The following is a 21,080-nucleotide window of genomic DNA, read 5'->3' as shown; positions in this document are numbered from 1 at the left end:
GAGAGAGAGAGAGAGAGAGAGAGAGAGAGAGAGAGAGAGAGAAAGAAAGAGAGACCGAGAGACCGAGACCAGAAGCCTGGCTGGTAAGAAATTCTTACCCTTTTGTTAGCTTGCTGGGTTTCTAGGTTCCCTCTTTCTGAGTGGCTTTGGTGACGGGGCCAAGACATGTTACAAAAGAAAAATCATCCTTTTCCATTTCATAGAACTATAGGCAAAAGTCTCCCATTAACATTTCCCATTCCAGCCAGAGTGATATACATGTAAGAAAACACAGACAAAGACAGACAAGAAGCCTCTCAGAACCAGAATACAGACCAGAAGAGTGTTTTTCCAAAAAAGCCCTTGCTCTCCATCCAACTGGAGAGAAATCTCGCTAAACCAAGACTCTGTACAATCTAGGGAGAGCTAGGTTGGCCCAAAAGGGGCCAACCAGAACAGGAGAAGGAAGAGGACGTTGGTAGTGCTTTGTACGCTTACCAGCCCAATTTAAAGACATCTTCCAGGAACTGTTTCTTCACTGCAATCAGGCCCAAGCACAAAGGGTTGACCGCATCTCATTGGCAGAGACCGTATCAGAGACGGCCCTCAGTTCGAGACAAATAAGCAACTGTCTGAGCTCACCCCCAGTTCCACTGTACCAGTGGAAAGCTGACAAATAGCAGACAGGCACCCAGAAGCGCAGACCCCAGACAAGCCCCTAAATTTATAATTGCCTGATGGGCTCTTCCTGACTGCTGCATAGACAATATCAATTTACAGAGATCACGGCACTGCAATAAAAAGTTTACTTAATGCAAGGCCAGTCACATGGAAGAAATGGCTCAACTGACTGAGTGAGACCGATTTGAGTGAGAAGTGACTGATTTGAGACTGATCACGCCCGAAGTCTCAGAGGCTAAAAGCTTTTGTGGACAATTTGGTGGACAGTGGGGCTAGGGAATGGGGACTGCTGCTTGGTTGGGGATGAAATCATAGGGGTTTAGAAAACAGGAGTCGGCTCCATACACTCAACTGGGACACAGGACCAGATGAGTCATGAGTCACAGTCTGCATGTGGTCAGTCTGAAAAACATCTCAAAAAAAACCATCTTAGGTATTAAAATAGTGATGTTATCTACAGGAGTAATTGGGGAAGTCATAAATCTTATGACTTCTGGCCACATGACTCCTGAGCAATGAAGGATTATAAAAACTACATCTACATCTTAATAGAACTCAGGCTCCTCCCATAATTCTAATCTTGTGGTCTTTCACTAGTCTTAAATGGCAGTTTCAGGTGGTTTTAACAGGAAGGGATTAGTTTTAGGAAGGAACTATTATCATCCTAGCTTCAAAGTTAAACTATAAAGTAAATGCCTCCCAAGGCTAGCCTGGCCTATGCCCAAAAATGGCCTAGGACAGCTTGGAGGTTAGAAGCAAGATGGAGTCACCTATGTCAGATTTCTCTTACTGTCATAATTTCACAAAGGTGGTTTCAAAAAGAACTACATATCAATATAAATTACATAACAAATGATTTATGATCTTATTAATGTTAAAAATCACTGTAAATTCAAATTATGTCACCACAAAAATTATATCTATAAATAGAAAAAGCATATGAAAATTCAATGAATGAACGCAGCTACTATAAAAGAATTTGTCTTAACAGAGCTTAAAACCCAAGATTAACATATTACGTAACAATAAATATACATATTAAAATAATATTTGAGCACAAAATTGCACACTACTATGAATATGGGTTGTAGAAATTTTTTAAATTGGATAAAGTTTCATATGGTAGATGAAACCTAAAGATAGAAACTAAAATCACATAGAAAAGTAAAGAGAAGGGAACTTCAGGCTAAATGACAAGCATGAACACAGAAGGTACATGCAACAGCAAAACACCTAGCTCAACCAAAGCAAACTTAGTAAATAAAAAGGAACTGTGGAAAATAGGATGAAGACTGAATTTTAGCTCCTTGAGTCTTTAAAACCAAGAGAAGGTATTTTAGCTGAAATGTTTAATAGAAAGATCACCTAGGACTTCTAAACAGGCAGGAGTAGGGAGCTGATATAATTCAAGTAACACATGATGAAAATTAGACATAGCGATATATTCATCAATTAAAGATAAAAACTAAGATAAACGTAGTTGAAACAAAAAGAAAGAACAAAAATAAAAGCTACTTCAGAAGAAAACCAAACTCTGAATGTGACTGAACATAAAGCATAAAACAACTGTAGAATAAAACTGAGGAATGCTTCAAAGGTTATTTCAAGATGGTTTAGTTTGGATGATTGGTAGAATACTAGAACCACTGACAGGAAAAGTTGTTGACTGAAAGAAACTCACGAAGAAGGCTGACAAGCTTCAGACAGGCCTCCCAACAGGCCTCCCAAGGAAAGCACCTGGGTGCATCCTCAGCTTTTCCGAACACACAGCAAATAGGCTTTTGCTAATATATAAAGGATGATCAATCTTTATGCATTGACAGACTGGTTGTAATAAGATTTGTGAGAGTTTTGTCACTTAATATACAGTGAAACAAACTATGAAGTGGATCAGATATTTAGGTTTTCTAAGTGTTCCATTCGATTACTGTCTTAATGTATACTGGAAGCTAAATTAGAAACAGGATGCTTGGTGAGTAGTGATTTAGGGCAGAAAGGAGCAAATATCATTAAAGGATATTTCATTCAAGGAGTGATGAAAGTCTGATGAAATATACAAAATACCACTCTGGAGTGTAGAATACTCTCAACCCCCAAATGATTTTGGGTAAATTACATTCATTTCTAGCTATTTTTATTGATATATTCTTTCTTTAGATAAAGCCTATCGAAAAATTACTCTCTTTGGATATGTAAATACCATTAATTTGGCTACAATCTAGTCTACCATGGGTCCTGGAAGGAATACTTAACTCATTTCTTTCATCATATGTGGATTTTATCAAACACTGTAAGTGTTAATCACTCCTCACTGCCACCTACAAATAAAATATAAGTGGTATGGTAGAGATCAATCTCTAATGTTATGGGAACACTCCAAAAGAGTGATTAAATATACAAAGGAGGTCTGGGAAATACTGGTTCACAGAGGTGACATCTGAACCAGTTTGATAAGGTTTAAAAGAGTATTCCACTATCAGAACAGGAAAAGAAGAGAAGGTCAGGCAGTTATACCTACCTGTACAAAGACAAAGAGAACAAACGGCACAATCCAGAAATAATGTGAAGTTCCACATGACTAGACTTTGGTATGGATTGCACATAATGGATTCTTCTGCAAGTACTTGGAAATAATCCCAGGATATAAAGCCTGGAAGTAACCAAATCAAACATGTTTTGGAGAAATGACTCTGCAACTATAATGGGAAAAAATAAATTGAAGTGGTAAAAGTAATTGGAAGCAAGGAACTATATTAGAAATCCACTGAAATAGTCCAAGCAATACCATAAAAGCTTGAACCAAAACAGTTTCTAAATCAAAAGCAAAATTTTTTAAATTAAAACTTTTAGAGAAAAAATAAATTAGGTATGTGATTAGTAATTACCTCTGCAAGTTTCAGTAAGATAAGACTTAGGTGATTATGTAAATATATTTATTATATATGAGAAATGTACATGCTTAAAGCAAAAGGGAAGGAACCAATGTTAGGGAGGTGCTGAAGAGTTACATGTGGGAATTTAATTGCTTAAGGGTCAGAAATAGATGAGATAAAAAACATAAAGAAGTTTATCTATTACAAGATCTCATATATCCTACTGAATTGAAAGCACAAATAGGTATGGAGATGTATTAATTCTGAACACAGAGGTCTCACAGTTTATATGAATTTGATCAGGGTAGTGGAAAAACCAGGTCAAGGTTCTAGATCTCCTACCTTCCAGCAGATAGGAAGTTATCTTAAGAACTTATTATAGATTATTTCAAAATTCAAAATTCTCAGATCATCTCCTAAGAACCACAATGGGGTAAGGAGTTGAGCTGTAAAAGAAAGGAGGGGAAGAAGGGACAGCTAAAATTTGTGAAAATTTTGACAAAAGAGGAATATAGAATTGATTGAATGATCGTCAAGCACCTGCAAATCTGCATGATTCAGCATATTAGGTAAAAGCATCAGAAAAATGATTGATTTAGCAGGATGTGGTGGCTCATGTCCATAATCTCAACACTTTGGGAGGCCAAGGCAGGAGGATTACTTGAGGCAAGAAGTTCAAGACCAGCCTGGGCAACATAGCAAGACACCCCTCTACCAGAAATAAAAACAAAAAAACTAGCTTGGTATGGTGGCATGTGCTTGTAATCCCTGCTATTCAGAAGGCTGAGGTGAATCACTTGAGCCCAGTAGGTTGAGACTGCAGTGAGCCATGAGCGCACCACTGTACTCCAGCCTGACAAAGTGAGACCCTCTGTATCCATAAAAAAAAATTTGAGGGGGGAAAAAGAAAGATTGATTATTATGAGACCTTATACAGGTTACAAGAATAGGAAAATCCAGGATGATTAAGTGGGCAATCAAAAGAACCAAAGAAAGCACCAAAATAGACAAAGTTTGAAAGAAAAACCTGAAGAACAACTACACCAAGATCAGGGTCTTCAAAGGAGGAAAAAAATGTCATGTCATAAGATAAAAACCAGGATTACCACTCTGGTAATATGACTAAGAGGTCTAGAAACTTGAGAAGAAAAGTGTGATGAAACTACGTATGTGGAACTGATGGACCCAAAATGGGTTTTTGAAGATGGTTATTTCCAATAGGTTCTTTAGTACGTCTGAAGATTGTCTATATTTAATCCAAAAGAGAAATTCTCCCATATAATGCCAAAGCTGATAAAAGCAGCATAAAACAATCATGATGAGACCAGCAGACTTCCTTCCCATAAAGCTTCTCTAGTATCCCACTACCGTGGCCTTTACTGGTTTTCTAACATACCTGCAGCCCTTACAGACCGTAAACTGGACTGGAAGTAAAAACTGGGGGTGGGGAGCTATACTAAATATGAAATGAAAGAACAGAAAGATTTGGTAGAAAAGCAGCTAAAGAATAAGATCACCTATTGATATCTAGTATACATTTATTGGTTGAATCCTATGAAATTGCTAATGCTTAATTGTCTTGACCTACAAAATGGCAATTTCATATAGTTCACCTTAATATTACAACTAGAATTACATATAAAACGTAATTGTCAACAACTATAATTTGAACTCAGATAAATTTCCAAATGTAATTGTTTACAGAATTAATTGGGTTTGTCAGCACCAATGTTTTATAGCATAAAATACATTTTTAATTTCCGTAAGAAGTGAAAGCATATTTTTTTTTGCCATTTTCTAAATCAGAAAACAAGAAATTTAATGTCCTTTCAAAGGTCAAAAGCATAAATCCTCAATACCTCAAAATAGCTTTTGACCCTTTCAAAGGTCAAAAGCATAAATCCTCAATACCTCTAAATAGCTTTTGACCCTTTCAAAGGTCAAAAGCATAAATCCTCGATGCCTAGATACGTTCTAAATTTTTTAAAGATTAGAACTATAACAGTAGAATGTGTGAAGTTGACGTAACTATCTTAAAAAATACTAGCTCTAGACTTTCGGATAAAGATGACGATACCAAATCATTTATCAGATTTTGATTAAATTTAGAAATAAAAAGACATTTTCCGTAGTACAAATGATAAGGCAAATGGAAGACCAACAACAAAGAAGGCAAGGAAAAAGATATTTTTTCATAAGAATAGAAGACATTCTAATTAAACATAAGACATAAACCATTTTAACATATTGGTGTTCAAATTAAATTGTTTATTTTAAAATTTAACTTTCCACGTTAAAAGAGGTTGAATAAATAATGTAATACCTCATATCAAGCAATGCCATAGTCATTAAAATGTTGACAAGGAAGAAAATATTCTTAAACATATTAACAACCCACTTCATCTCTAGCCAAGACATGCATAAATGTTTCACTATAGTACTAAAAAGTAACAAATAAAAGGTTCAATGGAAGAAAGCTTCCTAAATTCTGCCACTCTTCTTTAAGAGCATTTTCTAACATTATAGAAAACATCTCTACAGGTATATATTCAAAGAAGTCATTAGCCAAAATCAATTAATGAAAAGACATATTTGACATGTACAAATCAGCTTGTTTAGACCAACTGCTACTCAGTCTTCAACATTTATGTGCACTATGAAACGTTCGTTGATTTTCCAACTTCTACTAAAGAACATATGCATAACTCCAAAATAACCTGTATCATGCTCAATTGTGACCACTAATTTAAGGGTCTCTCCCCCTCTAAAATGGCATTCATCTCATTTCTTCAGCCTCCACTCCCAGGATGGTGGGAGATGACAGATATTCAACACAAGCTGAATAAATCTTTACCTTTTGATAAAATAAATGGATAAAACATAAATTTTTCCCACTGTTCTTCACTGCATTCAGGTTCCTATTGTGTGTCACACACTAAGCTTTAGCATAAGGAAAATTATTTACTTTAAAAGATAAGAAATTGTGCTTTCTACATACAACATATTGTGCTTTCTCCTTTCTCAAAGGAAGGAGTATATCTGTTTTTACAAGACAATCTTCTCAGTTTAATGCGATAGCTTTGTGTTACAAATACTTTCCTTTTAAGGCCAGGTGCGGTGGCTAAGGCCTGTAATCTCAGGGCTTTGGAAGCCTGAGTCAGGCAGATCACTCGAGGTCAGTAATTCCAGACCAGACTGGCCAACATGGTGAAACCTCCTCACTAGTAAAAATATGAAAATTAGCCAGGAGTAGCAGCGACAGCCTGTAATCCCAGCTACGTGGGAGACTGAGGCACGAGAATCACAAGAATCACTTGAACCCAGGAGGCACAGGTTGCAGTGAGCCGAGATCACACCACTGCACTCCAGCCTGGGCAACAGAGCGAGAATTTGTCTCAAAAAACAAACAAACAAACAAAATATTTCCTTTAAACAAACTAAAAATCAAAACTTTGCTCAAAGTGCACTGATAAAGCTTCATTAAACAAATTTAATATAAAAATTTCAGCTTAACTAAATTTTAAGCCATACACAAAAGCCAAGAAAATTTAATGTGTACCCCTAATGTTAACTGTTAGGTAAATGCATTCATTGTAAATATTTTTAAAGCATTAAATAATTAAACACGCTAGGCTCGAAATAGTTCTGTCAATAACTAGCTACACAGCAATTAGAAAAGCTCTCCCTGGGATTCATTCCTTATCTACAAAATGACAAGGCTGGCAAATGATCTCCAAAATACCAAACAGATCATATTGTCTATGATTGCAATATTTTAGCTAAATACACAATTAATCACTGGCATTCACAGATTTAACATTTCTAAACCACCAAAAAAGCCTGTGTAATTATTGCTAATGGCAAGGAATAATTCTTCCTCATAAAGATTAAATGAGCTAATATTTATAAGACCTGAAAGGAAATCAGAGTTCCAAATTAAAGGAGTACACCTAGCCCACCACCCATTATATTCATCTCAATTAGTAGTTTGTGGGTATTTCTCTCATGAAAGACTTGTGAATGCCAACAGTTCCATAGTTTAAAAAAAAATCTCTCTCTCAGATATGTGGCCAATCCTCTCTTTTTAAATGATTCATTTTCTTTATAATCCAAACGTTTTCTTTTTAGTGGCTATCAAGAGAAAGAACTATGATGACATTAAACACTTCTGATAAGAATGATTAAGTGGGAAGCTCTCTATTAAAATCAAGAATAAGCATTCAGTAAATGTTAGTTGAAATCAAATTAGAAAATAGTTTGAATCATCAAGAACTAAATGCCTCAATTAAAGTTATGACCTGCAGTACAATGAATGTTTTTAAAGCTTGCTTATCTGTCCCTACTAACTAGAAAACATATTTTGTTGGTAATTATTTTAATTCCCGTTATCCAGGCTCTTTTCTACTTTTCTTAAAACTGTGATAAGAAAAGACCTCTACATTCGACATGCAATATCCTACCCAAACAACTAAACTGTCTAGTAATAACTGATACAATGAAGCTTCGTTGTCCTGATGTTAACTAATCTTCTCAGAAGAAGGAAGGAGGAAGTAAGCATTAATTTAAACATAAGTAAAATTCTAGTAATAAATTTAACCATCAATAAAAACAAATCTTTCAAGGAAAAAATGTCATGCTTTCTCTTGACCAAGGGCGAATGCAGAAACAAATGGTTCTAGTTATGGAACATGAATACTTAAATACATATCCCCATAAACCATAAGAATTTGATCATTTATGTTCATTGTAAAAAGGCCTCAAATCTCCAGAAATAATAAAATTACTCCATAATAGTAAAGGTAATGAAGTCTTGGCTTCAGTAAAATAACCTTGCTGTACGACTTTTCTTCTAGAAAAGAAAGCAGGAAACTATGGCATTGCTTTTCTAAGTAGTTCAGTACATTGGGGCAAGTGGTGGCAATCACCAGGTAAAAGATAACAAAAATCAGCTAAGCGCTGTGTAAAGGGCAGACATAAGATAGCTATATAAACAAATAATTTAGATTAGTATTTCAAAGGGCTTCTAACTACTTATCACAAAGATAAAAGTATTAATCTTACTTTAAAAACACCCATAGCCTTATGGTATCAAATACTCATGGCATTAACTGTTGGCAGTCTATAATCATATATTTATAAAATGGAGCAGAACAGCTTGTTAAAGTTCCTTCTTCATAAGCCACTTCTACCAGTAGAGAAAAATCTCCCTTCCTCTGCAGTGCCACTTACTATTTATCTCATCTCCTCTTCACAATCCGAACCTCTCTACTTCCAAAAATTTACTAGAACATCCCATCATTATTGTCTCTTTTTCCTCTAAAGGATTTCTGTGATAAGTAAGTAAATTACTAAACACCTGTGAAGCAGTAACATGGGAATATGACCTATGAAATTCTCCTAGCAGTAAAATCCCTTAAAGGAACTATGTCTGCTGAATGTATGGAAGGAAAGGCAAGGTACTCTACAAGACTACATTCTTCTTTGCAACCTGAAGAAGAAACAAAGTTCTAGTTGCAAATAGCCCAAGTGGAAAGAAGAGTCCTCAGGAAAAGAACTGGGATAACTGTGAGATAGGCTTGGAACAAGTGCAACTCACTAAATGCTTACACTTATAAGAAATTCAGGTTCAGCAGAACTCCTCATCCCCAATTTCTCAAATTGCTCTTCAACTCATCAGTGTTACTAGAAGTGCATCTTCAGGGCTAAGAGAAATTAAAGCTTTGGTGTAAAGCAGTGCCTTAAGTGGATGCAGTTAAGGTAGAAGAAATATGAAAGAATCTTTTGACTTACTGCAGCAGTGGCACATATGTCTGACACCTAGTTAGAAATGTCAATCAGTACTGCTATGCCGGATAGTAATGATTAATTGCTTGAATAATATAGAGATATATTAGGTATTAACTAGGTTTGGGAAACATTTTCTAAAAATACCATTACTAACTATGATTTCTATAGGAAAATGTTTTTGCATTTCAAACACGAGATTGAACTTGTGAAATTCAATCTTTTCATAAGTTGAATCTTACTCAAGATAAACAAGTCAGACTGGCACAACAACACAATGGACAAGAAGCCTGTGTTAAAAGCCAAACTCTGTCATCACTAGCTGTGTGATTTTGGACAAGGTAATCTAATCTTGCTGTGGCTGTGCCTCCATTTCTATATCTGTAAGATAAGAAGTTTAAAAAAACAGAATTTAACTACTTCATAAAGATGTAAATGAGTCAATATAAATGGAATGTAGAATAATACCTGGTAAATATTAAATGCAAAATAAATGCAGCTGTTATCGTTATTGAGGAAAAGTAAAATTTAATTTCTTACCCACCAGACATACTGTTACTCACCCTTAAAAATCTAATCTAAACCTTTCTTTACGAAACCCTTCTCGAATTCCATAGAAACTGAATATTCTTCTCTTTGTATCCTATACTGTACATTCAGCTAAATGTTCATCAACAGTATTTCCAAATTTACACAATCAGAATCACAGAAACTTGAATCAAACTATAAAAATCATAGAATTCTAGTTCAAGCACACTTTTAATGCCATGTATTTATTTTACTTTTCAAATAGTCATTTTTAGTTTTTGTTCTGTGTTTTATAACAGTCAGGGTCTCACTCTGTTTCTCTGGCTGGAGCACAGCAGCATGATTACAGCTCACTGCAATCTCAAACTCCTGGGCTCAAGTGATCTACCTACCTCAGCCTCCCAAGTAGCTGGAACTACAAGTGCTTGCCAGCACGCCTCACGCACATCGATTTTCATAATGATTAAGAATGTTTTTAATTTAAAGTAAGATACTAAGATCCCAAGTCTCAGTATCAAAGTAGCAAAAGTTTAAACTGTTTTAGGTTTTCTAAATCTTATAGTTTATAGCCAAAACGCAAAAGATATTTAACCTACTTTAACAACAGAGCTACTATGTCTGTTTTATATAATTAAAATATAATTAAAAGATGTGAACATAAAAATCATTGGGTAAGTGAGTTGTAATTGTATTCTCTAAGAACTGCAATAACTTAAAAGACTAAAAATAGGTGGCATATCCTGGAACTAATAAGCAATTATAGCAAGGTTGCAGGATACAAAGTTAATATACAAGTCAATCACTTTCCTACATACTAGCAATGAACAAGTGGAATTTGAAATTAAAAATACTACTTACATTAGCACCCAGAAAAAAAATGAATACTAACGGATAAATCTAATAAAATACGCAAAGATCTGTATGAAGAAAACTACAAAACTCTGATGACTGAAACCAAAGAACTAAATAAATGGAGAGATATTCCACGTTCATGAAAAGGATATTACCAAGGAGGCAGTCCTTCTCAACTTAATTTACAGATTCAATGCAATTACAATCAAAATCCAAGCAAGTTACTTTAAGGATATCAAAAAAAAAAAAAAAAAAAAAAAAAAAAAAAAAAAAAAAAAAAAAAAAAAAAAAAAGAAAGAAAGAAGAAGAAGAAAAAAGAAAAAGAAAAAGAAATGTTCTAAAGTTTATTTGAAGAGGCAAAAGACCCAGAAGAGCCAACACAATACTAAGAACAAAGTTGGAGGACTGACATGAACCAACTTCAAGATTCACTAGAAAGCTAGAATAATAAAGACTCTGTTATGGATAAAGAAGGAAGAAACAGATCAACAGAATAGAATAGAGGGGTCAGAAATAGACCCACATATAGTCAAATGATCTTTGACAAAAGGACACAGGCAATACAATGGAGGAAAAAAAAAATTTCAACAAATCGTACTGAAACAACTAGACATTCATGTGCAAAAAAAAAAAAAAATGACTCTAGACACACACCTTACACTCTTCACAAAAGTTAACACAAATAGAACATAGACCTAAACGTAAAACACAAAGTTATAAAAGTTCTGTTAGATAACACAGATGGCTGTGGACAAGGCAACAACTTTTTAGACACAAAACCAAAGGCATGATCCATGAAAGAAAGAGCTGATAAGCTGGATTCATTACAATTAAAATATGCTCTGTAAAAGACAATGTCAAGGAAATGAGAAAGCAAACCAGACCAGGGGAAAATATTTGCAAAAGACATATCTGACAAGGACTGTTATACAAAATATAACCAACTCTTAATTAAACTCAACAAGAAAACAACCTCATTTAAAAAATGCATCAAAGACCTTAAAAGACACCTCTCCAAAGACATACAGACAGAAAGTAAGAAAATGAAAAGATGTTCCACATCACGTCAATTAAAATAAGGAAATACCATTACACACCTATTAGAATGGCCAAAATCCAGAACACTGACAACACTGAATGCTGGCAAGAATGTAGAGCAATGGGAACTCTGATTCATTGCTGCTAGTAATGCAAAATGATATAACCTCTATAGAAGACAGTTTGTCCTCTATAGAGTCCTACCATATGATCTAGTAATTGCACTTGCTGGTTTTTACCCAAAGGAGCTGAAAACTTCTGTCCACACAAAAAACTGTACATAGATGTTTATATCAACTTTATTCATAATTGCCAAAATCTGGAAGCAACCAAGATATCCCTCAGTAGGTGAATAAACTGTGGTACATCAGACAATGGAATATTATTAAACCCTGTAAAGAAATGGACTATTAAGCCATGAAAAGACAGAGAGGAACCTTAAATGCATATTCCTAAGTGAAAGAAGTCAATCTGAAAAGTCTACATACTGTAAGATTCCAACTATATCCAAACCCACAGAATGTACAACACCAAGAATGAACCCCAAAGTACACTATGGACTTTGGGCAATTACGGTGTGTCAATGTAGATTCATCAGTTGTAAGAAATTTACCAGTCTGGTGAAGGATGTTCATAATAGTAGAGGACATGCATATGTGGGAGCAGGGAATATCTAGGAAATCTTCTGTATCTTCCTCTTAAAATCGCTGTGAACCTAAAACTACTCTTTAAAAAGTCTGTAAAAAAATTTTAATGTGACACAAAATAAAATATATTACATGAAATTTCACATAATCGATTACTATCTTTAAAACACACACTTCTATTATTTTCTATTTGCTGTTTGGAAAGCTGACAGTAAATAAATTTATGGAAAGATTTATACAATTGAAAACAGTATGAGCTTTGTGCTTGCTTTTTAGATACACTGCACTACAGTAATTTTTCAGGAGCAGTTAATAAATATGTACGCATAGGTACCAGGCACATGGGCTGAATATCTATGCATCCAAATTTGCTACAATGTCACCTCCTCATTGAAGCTTTCCCTACATGCCCTATCTAAAACAGGTATTTTCTATCCCCTTACTCTATCTTTGTTAAATGTATCACGACTGACATATTACATGCCCATTTCATCATGAGATTATCATCAGCCTCTCCCAATAAATGAGGGCCGAGATTGTCTCTGCTTTTAAGCAGTTATATCCCTGTTGCCAAGAACAGTGCCTGGCATACAGATGGTGAATACATAACAAATGAATGATTTAAGAACTTTTTTTAAAGTTTGGTGAAATAAAAGGTACAGTCATTTCAAAGCCAACAGAATATTCATTTCACCATGACTGTAAGGATTTCTTTATTTCTATAACTCAAAGGTAAGTGGTATACAAAGAGTAGAAAGGCAGTTTACACTTGTTTATTTCTAAAAAGTTCCTTTGAGACAAGCTGTATTCATTCTTATTAACATGGGCAAAACCATGTTAATGACAGTAAGAAAATAACAACTTCTCTCTTAGAAATGAACACTTTGGAATATCTTCTGATTTTCTGAAATCAACTTAATGTACTTTAGGCTTTTATCCCAGAGAAAACAAAAGAAACAATTTTTTTTTTTAAGCGGATCAAAGCCCAAGGTATCAACTAATCTTAAAAACCAACCTTGAACCAACTAAATACTAACCAAGAGAAAAGTCAGTCTATAACATTATTTCAACTAGGCCTCTGTAGTAAGAAAGTAGTGAAGGAAAGCAGTCAGAAGAAAATAAAGTCAGAGAACTGAGAAGAAACCTGAATGTTTTAAACCTAAAAGTTAACGTTAGTAGTTAACTGCTAATACCTGACCAAATCCATCCTTCAAACTGTACATGTGAAATTACCACTCAGCTAGCAAAAGGACCTCCAGTATCTCCATCAAAGTCTCTTATACTTGCATTTCTCTCTAGTAGGGGTTTAAGGTCCACCAATGTAACTCTGAACTGCATCCAGTACTAGAGTAAGGATTTAAAAAAAAAACTTAATTGCAGAACTTACTAAAAATGCAATTCTAATATCCAGAATCTATGAGAAACAAACAAATTTACAAGAAAAAAACAACCCCCCGTCAAAAAGTGGGCAAAGCATATAAACAGACACTTCTCAAAAGAAGACATTTATGTGGCCAAGAAATACGAAAAAAAAGGTCATCATCATTGGTCATTAGAGAAATACAAATCAAAACCACAATGAGATACCATCTCGTGCCAGTGAGAATGACAATTATTTAAAAAGTCAGCAAACAACAGATGCTGGTAAGGCTGTGGAGAAATAGGAACACTTTTACACTGCTGGTGGGAGGGTAAATTAGTTCAACCATTGTGGAAGACAGTGTGGTGATTCCTCAAGGATCTAGAACCAGAAATAACATTTGACTCAACAATCCCATTACTGGGTATATATCCGAAGGACTATAAATCATTCTACTCTAAAGATATATGCACACATATGTTTACTGCAGCACTATTTACAATAGCAAAGACTTGGAACCAACCGAAATGCCCATCAATGGTAGACTGGATCACAAAAATGTGGCACATATACTCCATGGAATACTATGCAGCTATAAAAAAAGAATGAGTTTAAGCCCTTTGCAGGGACATGGATGAAGCTTAAAGCCATCATTCTCAGCAAACTAACACAGGAACAGAAAACCAAACCATGTTTCACTCATAAATGGGAGTTAAACAATGAGAACACATGGACACAGAGTGGGGAACATCACACACTGGGGCCTGTCAGGGGGTTGGGGGCAAGGGGAGGGAGAGCATTAGGGCAAACACCTAATGCATCCAGAGTTTAAAACATAGATGATGGGTTGATAAATGCAGCAAACCACCATGGCACATGTATACCTATGTAACAAACCTGCATGTTCTGCTCATATATCCCAGAACTTCAAGTAAAATTTTTTTTAAAATTTAAAAATACAATTCTAAAACTTCATGCTACCCCAAATTATGAGCCCAGAGAAGTGTTTTTATAAAGTAGCACAGGTGATTCCTACACAAACTCAAGCTTGAAAACTAGTATATTAACCCACTTTAAAAACTCAGTTGAAGTCACCTACTACAGCAGTCCCCACCCTTTTTGGCGTCAGGAATCAGTTTCATGGAAGACAAATTTTTTCACACATGGTGGGGGCAGTGTGGAGGAAGAATGGTTTCGGGATGAAATTGTTCCACCTCAGATCATCACGCATTAGATTCTCATAAGGGTCATCCAACCCATATCCCTCGCATGCACAGTTCACAATAGGGTTTGCGCTCCTATGAGAATATAATGCTACCACTGATCTGACAGGAGGTGGACCTCAGGCATTAATACTCACTTGCCCACCACTCACCTCCTGCTGTGCAGCCCAGTTCCTAACAGGCCATGGACCAGTAGGAGTCCACAGTCCCAGGGGTTGGGAACCTGCGACCTACTACATGACCCAACCTGCTCTCAGTTAGAATTAATTTCTTTCCACTGTACTCTTTGAGACTATTATATGTGTTTCTCTTATAGCATTTACTAGACTCTTCCCAACACTCCCCTCCACTACCCTCAAAAAGAAAACTTCTCATTAAATCCACTTCATTATGGCAAAGGTTTACAACGTCCCCACGGCCCACTCTCCCACACCTGCCCACAAACCATTGTTCAATTCCAGCAGTAAGTTACTACAGGATGATACACAAATGCAAGCCATGATATCTGCAATTCCAGGAGCTAGCTCTAATCTACCTATCTCCCACAAATTAGCTTGAATGGTAGAAAGATTTCTATTTGATCAAAGTTGATCTGTAATTTTCAAAAAGGAAAGTGCAATAGAGCAAATGGCTTTATTCCATTAGTAAATTTCTCATAGACTTGTCTTCACAACAACTTGAAAGCATAAAAATTAAGCGTGAGTTCAGTATTTTCAGTCTGCATCATAATCCTATTCTCCTGTATTCATAATACAAAAACCTTATTATAGACACAGGTATCTATTGAGTTTTGGTTTACATAATGTACCAGAGAATGACAACACAGAATTAGTTTATCATTAATTAAAACAAGAATTAAATCAAAACATTCCAAGAGTTGCATTCCATTCTAGAGCAGTATTTAAGACAGTAGTGAAAGACTTGGCCAAACACACAAAGATTCCAAGTATTATCTATGTGACTTACGAAAAAAATGAAAAAGAGAATGATATAAGAAATCAAACTTAAACCAAAATGGCATGGAAACAAAACAGTGGAAATCAGACTAACTTTTATTTAATCTGAAACACATAACTATCCTGAAAAATGTTCTGAGCAGTCATGGAATCACAAATGTAAGAAGGTGCTTTAGTACCCATCAGGTCTCACTTCTCTCATCTAGGAGGAATTTGGAACTCTTATCAAAATTGAGTGACTTTTCCAAATCTATATAACTAACAATGAGCAGAATCTGGGTCCTCTGGGTTCAATACTAATGTTCTTTCTGTAATATCATTAGGCCCCAGCAATGCAAAACAAGTTCTGATTCCAACAAGCTGAATCCTCAATAAATTCAGCCCATGTTCACTCCATTTAACGGTTAAACTCTTTCTTTTGAAAACTTCCAAGCATTAACCACACTTGCATATACAGACATTATCAATTTCATAGCTGGGAAAGATAAAACTCAGCCAAGATAATTAACTCAGAAATATAAGCAATTCCAGAAGGAAGACAGCCAACTAGTTAGCTCTAAAATGGCATTCAGAAAAACAGCGTAAGATTACATTAGTTCCAAACATTAACCACCTCTTTTGAACTGATAGGATAAGAAGGGTTCTACTTCTAGTATTCCAAAACACTGAGAACAAGCTCACATTCAGCTTTTCTGTGACTATGATGAGTTTAAGTATTTAAATTATGCTTTATCTTCAACTTTTCAGACCAAAAGTCAAAAGTTAATCTTAAATTTTAAAATGAAAATATGAGTTTTAGTCCAGACTGTCAAACTACTGTTGCTGTAGATAAATCACTGTCAATTTCTAGACTCCAGATTCTTTCTTCTGTAAAAATGGGGATGGAAGAGTGATTACTAGGCTTTAGTTCCTCCCAGTTCTGTTTTCCCTATCCTTGCCTAATATCACTGATACAAAAGAAAAACAACTCAATACAAACCATATTATCCACTGAGGTTAAAAAAAAAAAAAAAAAAAAAAAAAACACTTTAAAGAGATAGGTTATCTGTTAAAGCGGACCAGGAACTACATTATTTTGAAGGTTTTTGTTCTACATTCACTTAAGTTTCTAAGTCATTCAAAAGCCAATCACCACACACATTAACGTTCGTTGGCAGTATTTGGCCCTGAAAATACATGGCAAACTGAAGTTAAATTCCAGGACAGACGCCTCTGCAGGCGAGGGTTTGAAATCTTGTATACAGTGAAGAAAATGATAATAATGAACTTCACCAGAGCCCTGTGATCTTGGAAAAACAGCAAAGGGTAAGAAACCCCTTGCCCCCGTTTGTGTTCTGAGAAACTGGCTTGCTGCAAAGAATCACCTTTCCTGTAGAACTCAGATAAGCCTAAGGATCGATCCATACCCACCCCCCTCCCTTGTTTACCTAAAACAAGGCCATAACCAGACCCTTCTAATTCCCATCCTTTGCTCCGTAAATGACTTGCTGAAGTACCTGTCCCACAGATCAATCGGAACAAAATACTTCTTAGCCAAACTTCAAGATTCTCTTCCGTGGGATACCTGAATTTTGTCCTTTTCTCAGTCTGAAACAACATATACAAACCTCTCTTAACAGCTCCTCCTCAGAATACATGGGCTCAGGGTAAAACATAATCTGGTTACTGTCGGATCATACCCACCTTTTCATCCCAATTCCTGACGTGTTATTTACCCCTCCCTATAAAAGACAAACCCTTTCTGCCTAATCTTTAAGGGGCATGGAAATCTTATGGTCATTCTTCCTACTGCAACAGTTCCTTCAACCTCCTCCATACCCTTGCAATATTCCTTTCAAATAAAGTCTGTCCTTACTAATTCGGGTTTTTTATTTGACACCCCTTTCAATTATGAAATGGTTAAGTGTAAAGAATAAGGGGACTGCCGTTTCTTTAAAAGACAGGAGTTGATCCTGTACAAGAAGGAGACCTGTTGTGTCCACCTGGAGAGGCTAAACGCATTTCTAAGATCCGAAGTTCTTGGCCACTGTTCTGCGGCTGGGGAAGGGGGCGCAGAAGAGGTGATTGACCCGGCAAGGTCAACTCTGGGATCACCTGGCGCCACAGGCCATACACAGTAAATGGGCCATTAACAGGCAGGCTACCCAGTCCATACTCCCTGACAGATACGCCCCTACCTCCCGCCCGCTAGTTTCCCAGCCAGGCAGGCGTAACGCTGCTTCCTCAGGGGCTCAGACACCCTGGGACAGGTGGTGGGTCCTGCCCAGCAGCTCATCCCAACGTCTCAACTCACTCCCTTCTGAGCAGAGCACCTGATGGCTCTTTTCACAGGACTGACCTCCCCACCCTTTTCGCCCCACTGTTGTCACTCCTGCCCTCACAGAAGAACTCACCATGGCGCCTAGGATAAGTCGTGGACCAGACACCCCGGAGTCGCCGGGACAGTCCCAAACCTCTCACCTCCCGGTCCTTGAGTCGGGAGCCTCTCAAACAGCGAAAGAGAGGGTCTTCCGGCTCTGCCGGAAGTTGTGCGCGCGCGGGACAGGAAGTTCCTCCCTTCTCCAGAGCGCCGTCGACCCCACGCCACGCAGAGGTGAAGATATGCAGGACGTCCTCTAAAGCAACTTCCGTGGGTGCCAGGTTATGGGCTGGGGGCGGTGCTGACCTTGAGAGCGCGGAGGAGGCGCAGGCGCAGCACAGGTACGTGGGCGGGCGGAGCGCAGTGGCTGCGCTTGCGAGGACCCCGAGGTAGGTTGGGTGGTTTCAGCAGGAACGCATCCACTGTCTGAGAGGTGACGGAGGCACACGTTGATGTGGGGAGCGGGAGGGGGCCGGAATTGGGAGTGAGGGTGCGCGAAGGGAGTCGACTCCAGACCCAGGTGATTTAGAGAGTAAAGACCGCATTTGGCCGTCGTTTTTTCTCAGCTTAACTGACGCCCTCTTTTTACTCTAGCTTTCCCGACTCGGTCCTTTATTAGCATATCCTCATTTCCACAGACCTGCCCCTCAGTTGCTTCTGTTCCCTGCTTTAGTGGGTACCGTAGCTCTCCCTCCCTCATGGCAATGGAATCTCATAGTGAGAAGTTTCTTCACTATTCACAGGTGGCAATTGAAGTCGGAAGAACATCTACCAAGAGCAGAGAAACCAGGAAGAAAATTCTGCCTGTTTAATACGTTCCAATATGGACGTTTTCCATATAGATATCTGTCTATATCTGTGATCTATATCTATGATATAGACAGATATGTATCGATATATCGGGGTTCTCAGCCATCCAAAAGAAGCATGCACAGGGCCAGTTGCTTTATGTCAGGAAAGGGGACACAGATTGAATGTATGAGGGTTTTTTTTTCTATAGATGTATCGATAGATACCTAGATATCTATCGATATATAGATATGTATCTGTACAGATGCAAATAAGTGAAACTCTCATACACCTTTTAATTTTGTGTTTTTCCCAAACTCTATTCCGGTCAACTTTTTCTGCCTTTTTATTTGATGATAATGAGACGTCGTACTGGAGGCAGGCTTGAAGTGGATATACAGAGCGCTTTCAACCCAGAAATTTGTCTCACGACTTGGGGATCCTTACTTAAGTTGTAGCTGTTAGTAATTTCATCCATGAATTCACTTTGTGCCATAGTGTGACGTTTTTTATAAAGTTGGAATTGGGAAGGGAAACTAGGAAGTTTTGAGAGAAGTTAAGAAGGTTGAGTAGGCAGGTGTATAGATACTAAATTTCACCCTCCTTATCAAAGTACCTGGAGGGTATGGTATCCAAGCTGTAAATGACCCAAAGGAATCGGAGTTCTCAGCCATCCAAAAGAAACATGCACAGAGTCAATTGCTTTATGTCAGGAAAGGGACACAGACTGAGTGTGTGAGGGTTTTGTTGTTATTTAAATTTGGTTTTGTGGGGGGAAGAACAGCGTGACAAATAAAGAAGATCTAGGAATCGTAAGTACTGACAGAATAGCTGGAGGGGAGGTGAGACTGGAGAATAGTTTGTGAAACAGATCCTGCTGAGGATGAATCCAGAACTTCCTGAAGGGTTCCGCTTCTGCTGTGTAGGGACAGGGTTGTAAATAGACAAGCCACAGGGCACTTGCAACTGGTAAGTGTGGTAGAGAGGGGCTGGAATTGTCTGTTGGTGTATCTGTGGGAAGTAGCTGCTATCCATGAGGAAGAAAAGATGGAAAAGGTAAGTGGCTATCAACCTGTCAGAAACAACACATTCTGTGAAGTTGTACTCTTTCATTTCTGATACTGTGGTTCTTAATATCTATCCTAAACCTGGCAGTCATTGAAGTTCACAAAGTATCTTCTATGTGACAGTAAAACTGGGATTACTATCAGAATGGAATCCATCCCTGCCAGAGTAAAACCATAAAAAGAAATCGTAGTTTTGATTATCTGCTTATCATTTTTAATAGATCACGGAGTTCAATGTTCCTTATTTAATCAAGTTGATAAATAACTTGATTAATATCCTTTAATGTTCTATTTCATACAGTTCTCTCAATTACATGTGAAAAATCTGTAATATAAGTAATGCTATTTAATGATTAAAATGGATATATGTTTTAAGGAAGTGCCACCCAGTCTGTTTTATTTTGTAGAATAATATTATTATCTGTTGGTTGCCTGCCTTGAAGTACAGTAATTTCCCTGTTTCCATTATTTAAAATAGGTGGGTGTCTTTGACGAAGATACAAAGAAAGGGCACAGTTATGAAAGGGAAGAAAAGATAGATGATAGAGATGAAAAGAAATTCAGTAGTTTCAGCAAGGGAATTAGGAGGATAATCTTTGAGAAAAGTCTTGGTTGCTTACCATTCGGGCTTTGTGATGAGTTGAAATATCCTGAGTGAGAACTGTTCTCAAATGCTTTCAAGACCAAAAAAAGTTACGATACCCACACTGACCTGGAACTCTTTCAACCATTAAGATATATCACTTTTTCATAGTTCAGTCCATATTTTTTGCAACATGTTCTGATGAGTTTTTCCGCTAAGAAATTTCTGCTGTTTCTGAAGAAGTATAAGTGTCGTATGCTTTCATTGTAATTTTTTTTTCCTAATATATACTGTTCTCCTAATTAGACTATAAATTCCTCCAAGGTTGGGACCTTGTTTTGTTTTCCCGCCTTCCCCTTAA

At 36.9% G+C, this 21,080-nt stretch overlaps 1 protein-coding gene across 1 annotated transcript in view; it reads right to left on the bottom strand.

Annotated features, from left to right (window-relative positions):
- TMEM161B (transmembrane protein 161B) overlaps positions 1-18,498 on the bottom strand; it is a 79,373-nt gene extending 60,875 nt beyond the window's left edge. Inside the window, 1 exon segment of the mRNA XM_017890503.1 lies at positions 18,315-18,498. Within this exon segment, the coding sequence (XP_017745992.1) occupies positions 18,315-18,317 (3 nt within the window). The 5' untranslated portion in view covers positions 18,318-18,498.
- Between the last annotated feature and the right edge of the window lie 2,582 nt (positions 18,499-21,080).

This window comes from Rhinopithecus bieti, unplaced genomic scaffold (assembly GCF_001698545.2).
Source record: "Rhinopithecus bieti isolate Rb0 unplaced genomic scaffold, ASM169854v2 scaffold_17861, whole genome shotgun sequence".
Classification (NCBI taxonomy): Eukaryota; Metazoa; Chordata; class Mammalia; order Primates; family Cercopithecidae; genus Rhinopithecus; species Rhinopithecus bieti.
The sequence above is the reverse complement of the archived record's forward strand: the minus strand, read 5'-3'. Positions and strand labels throughout refer to the sequence as shown.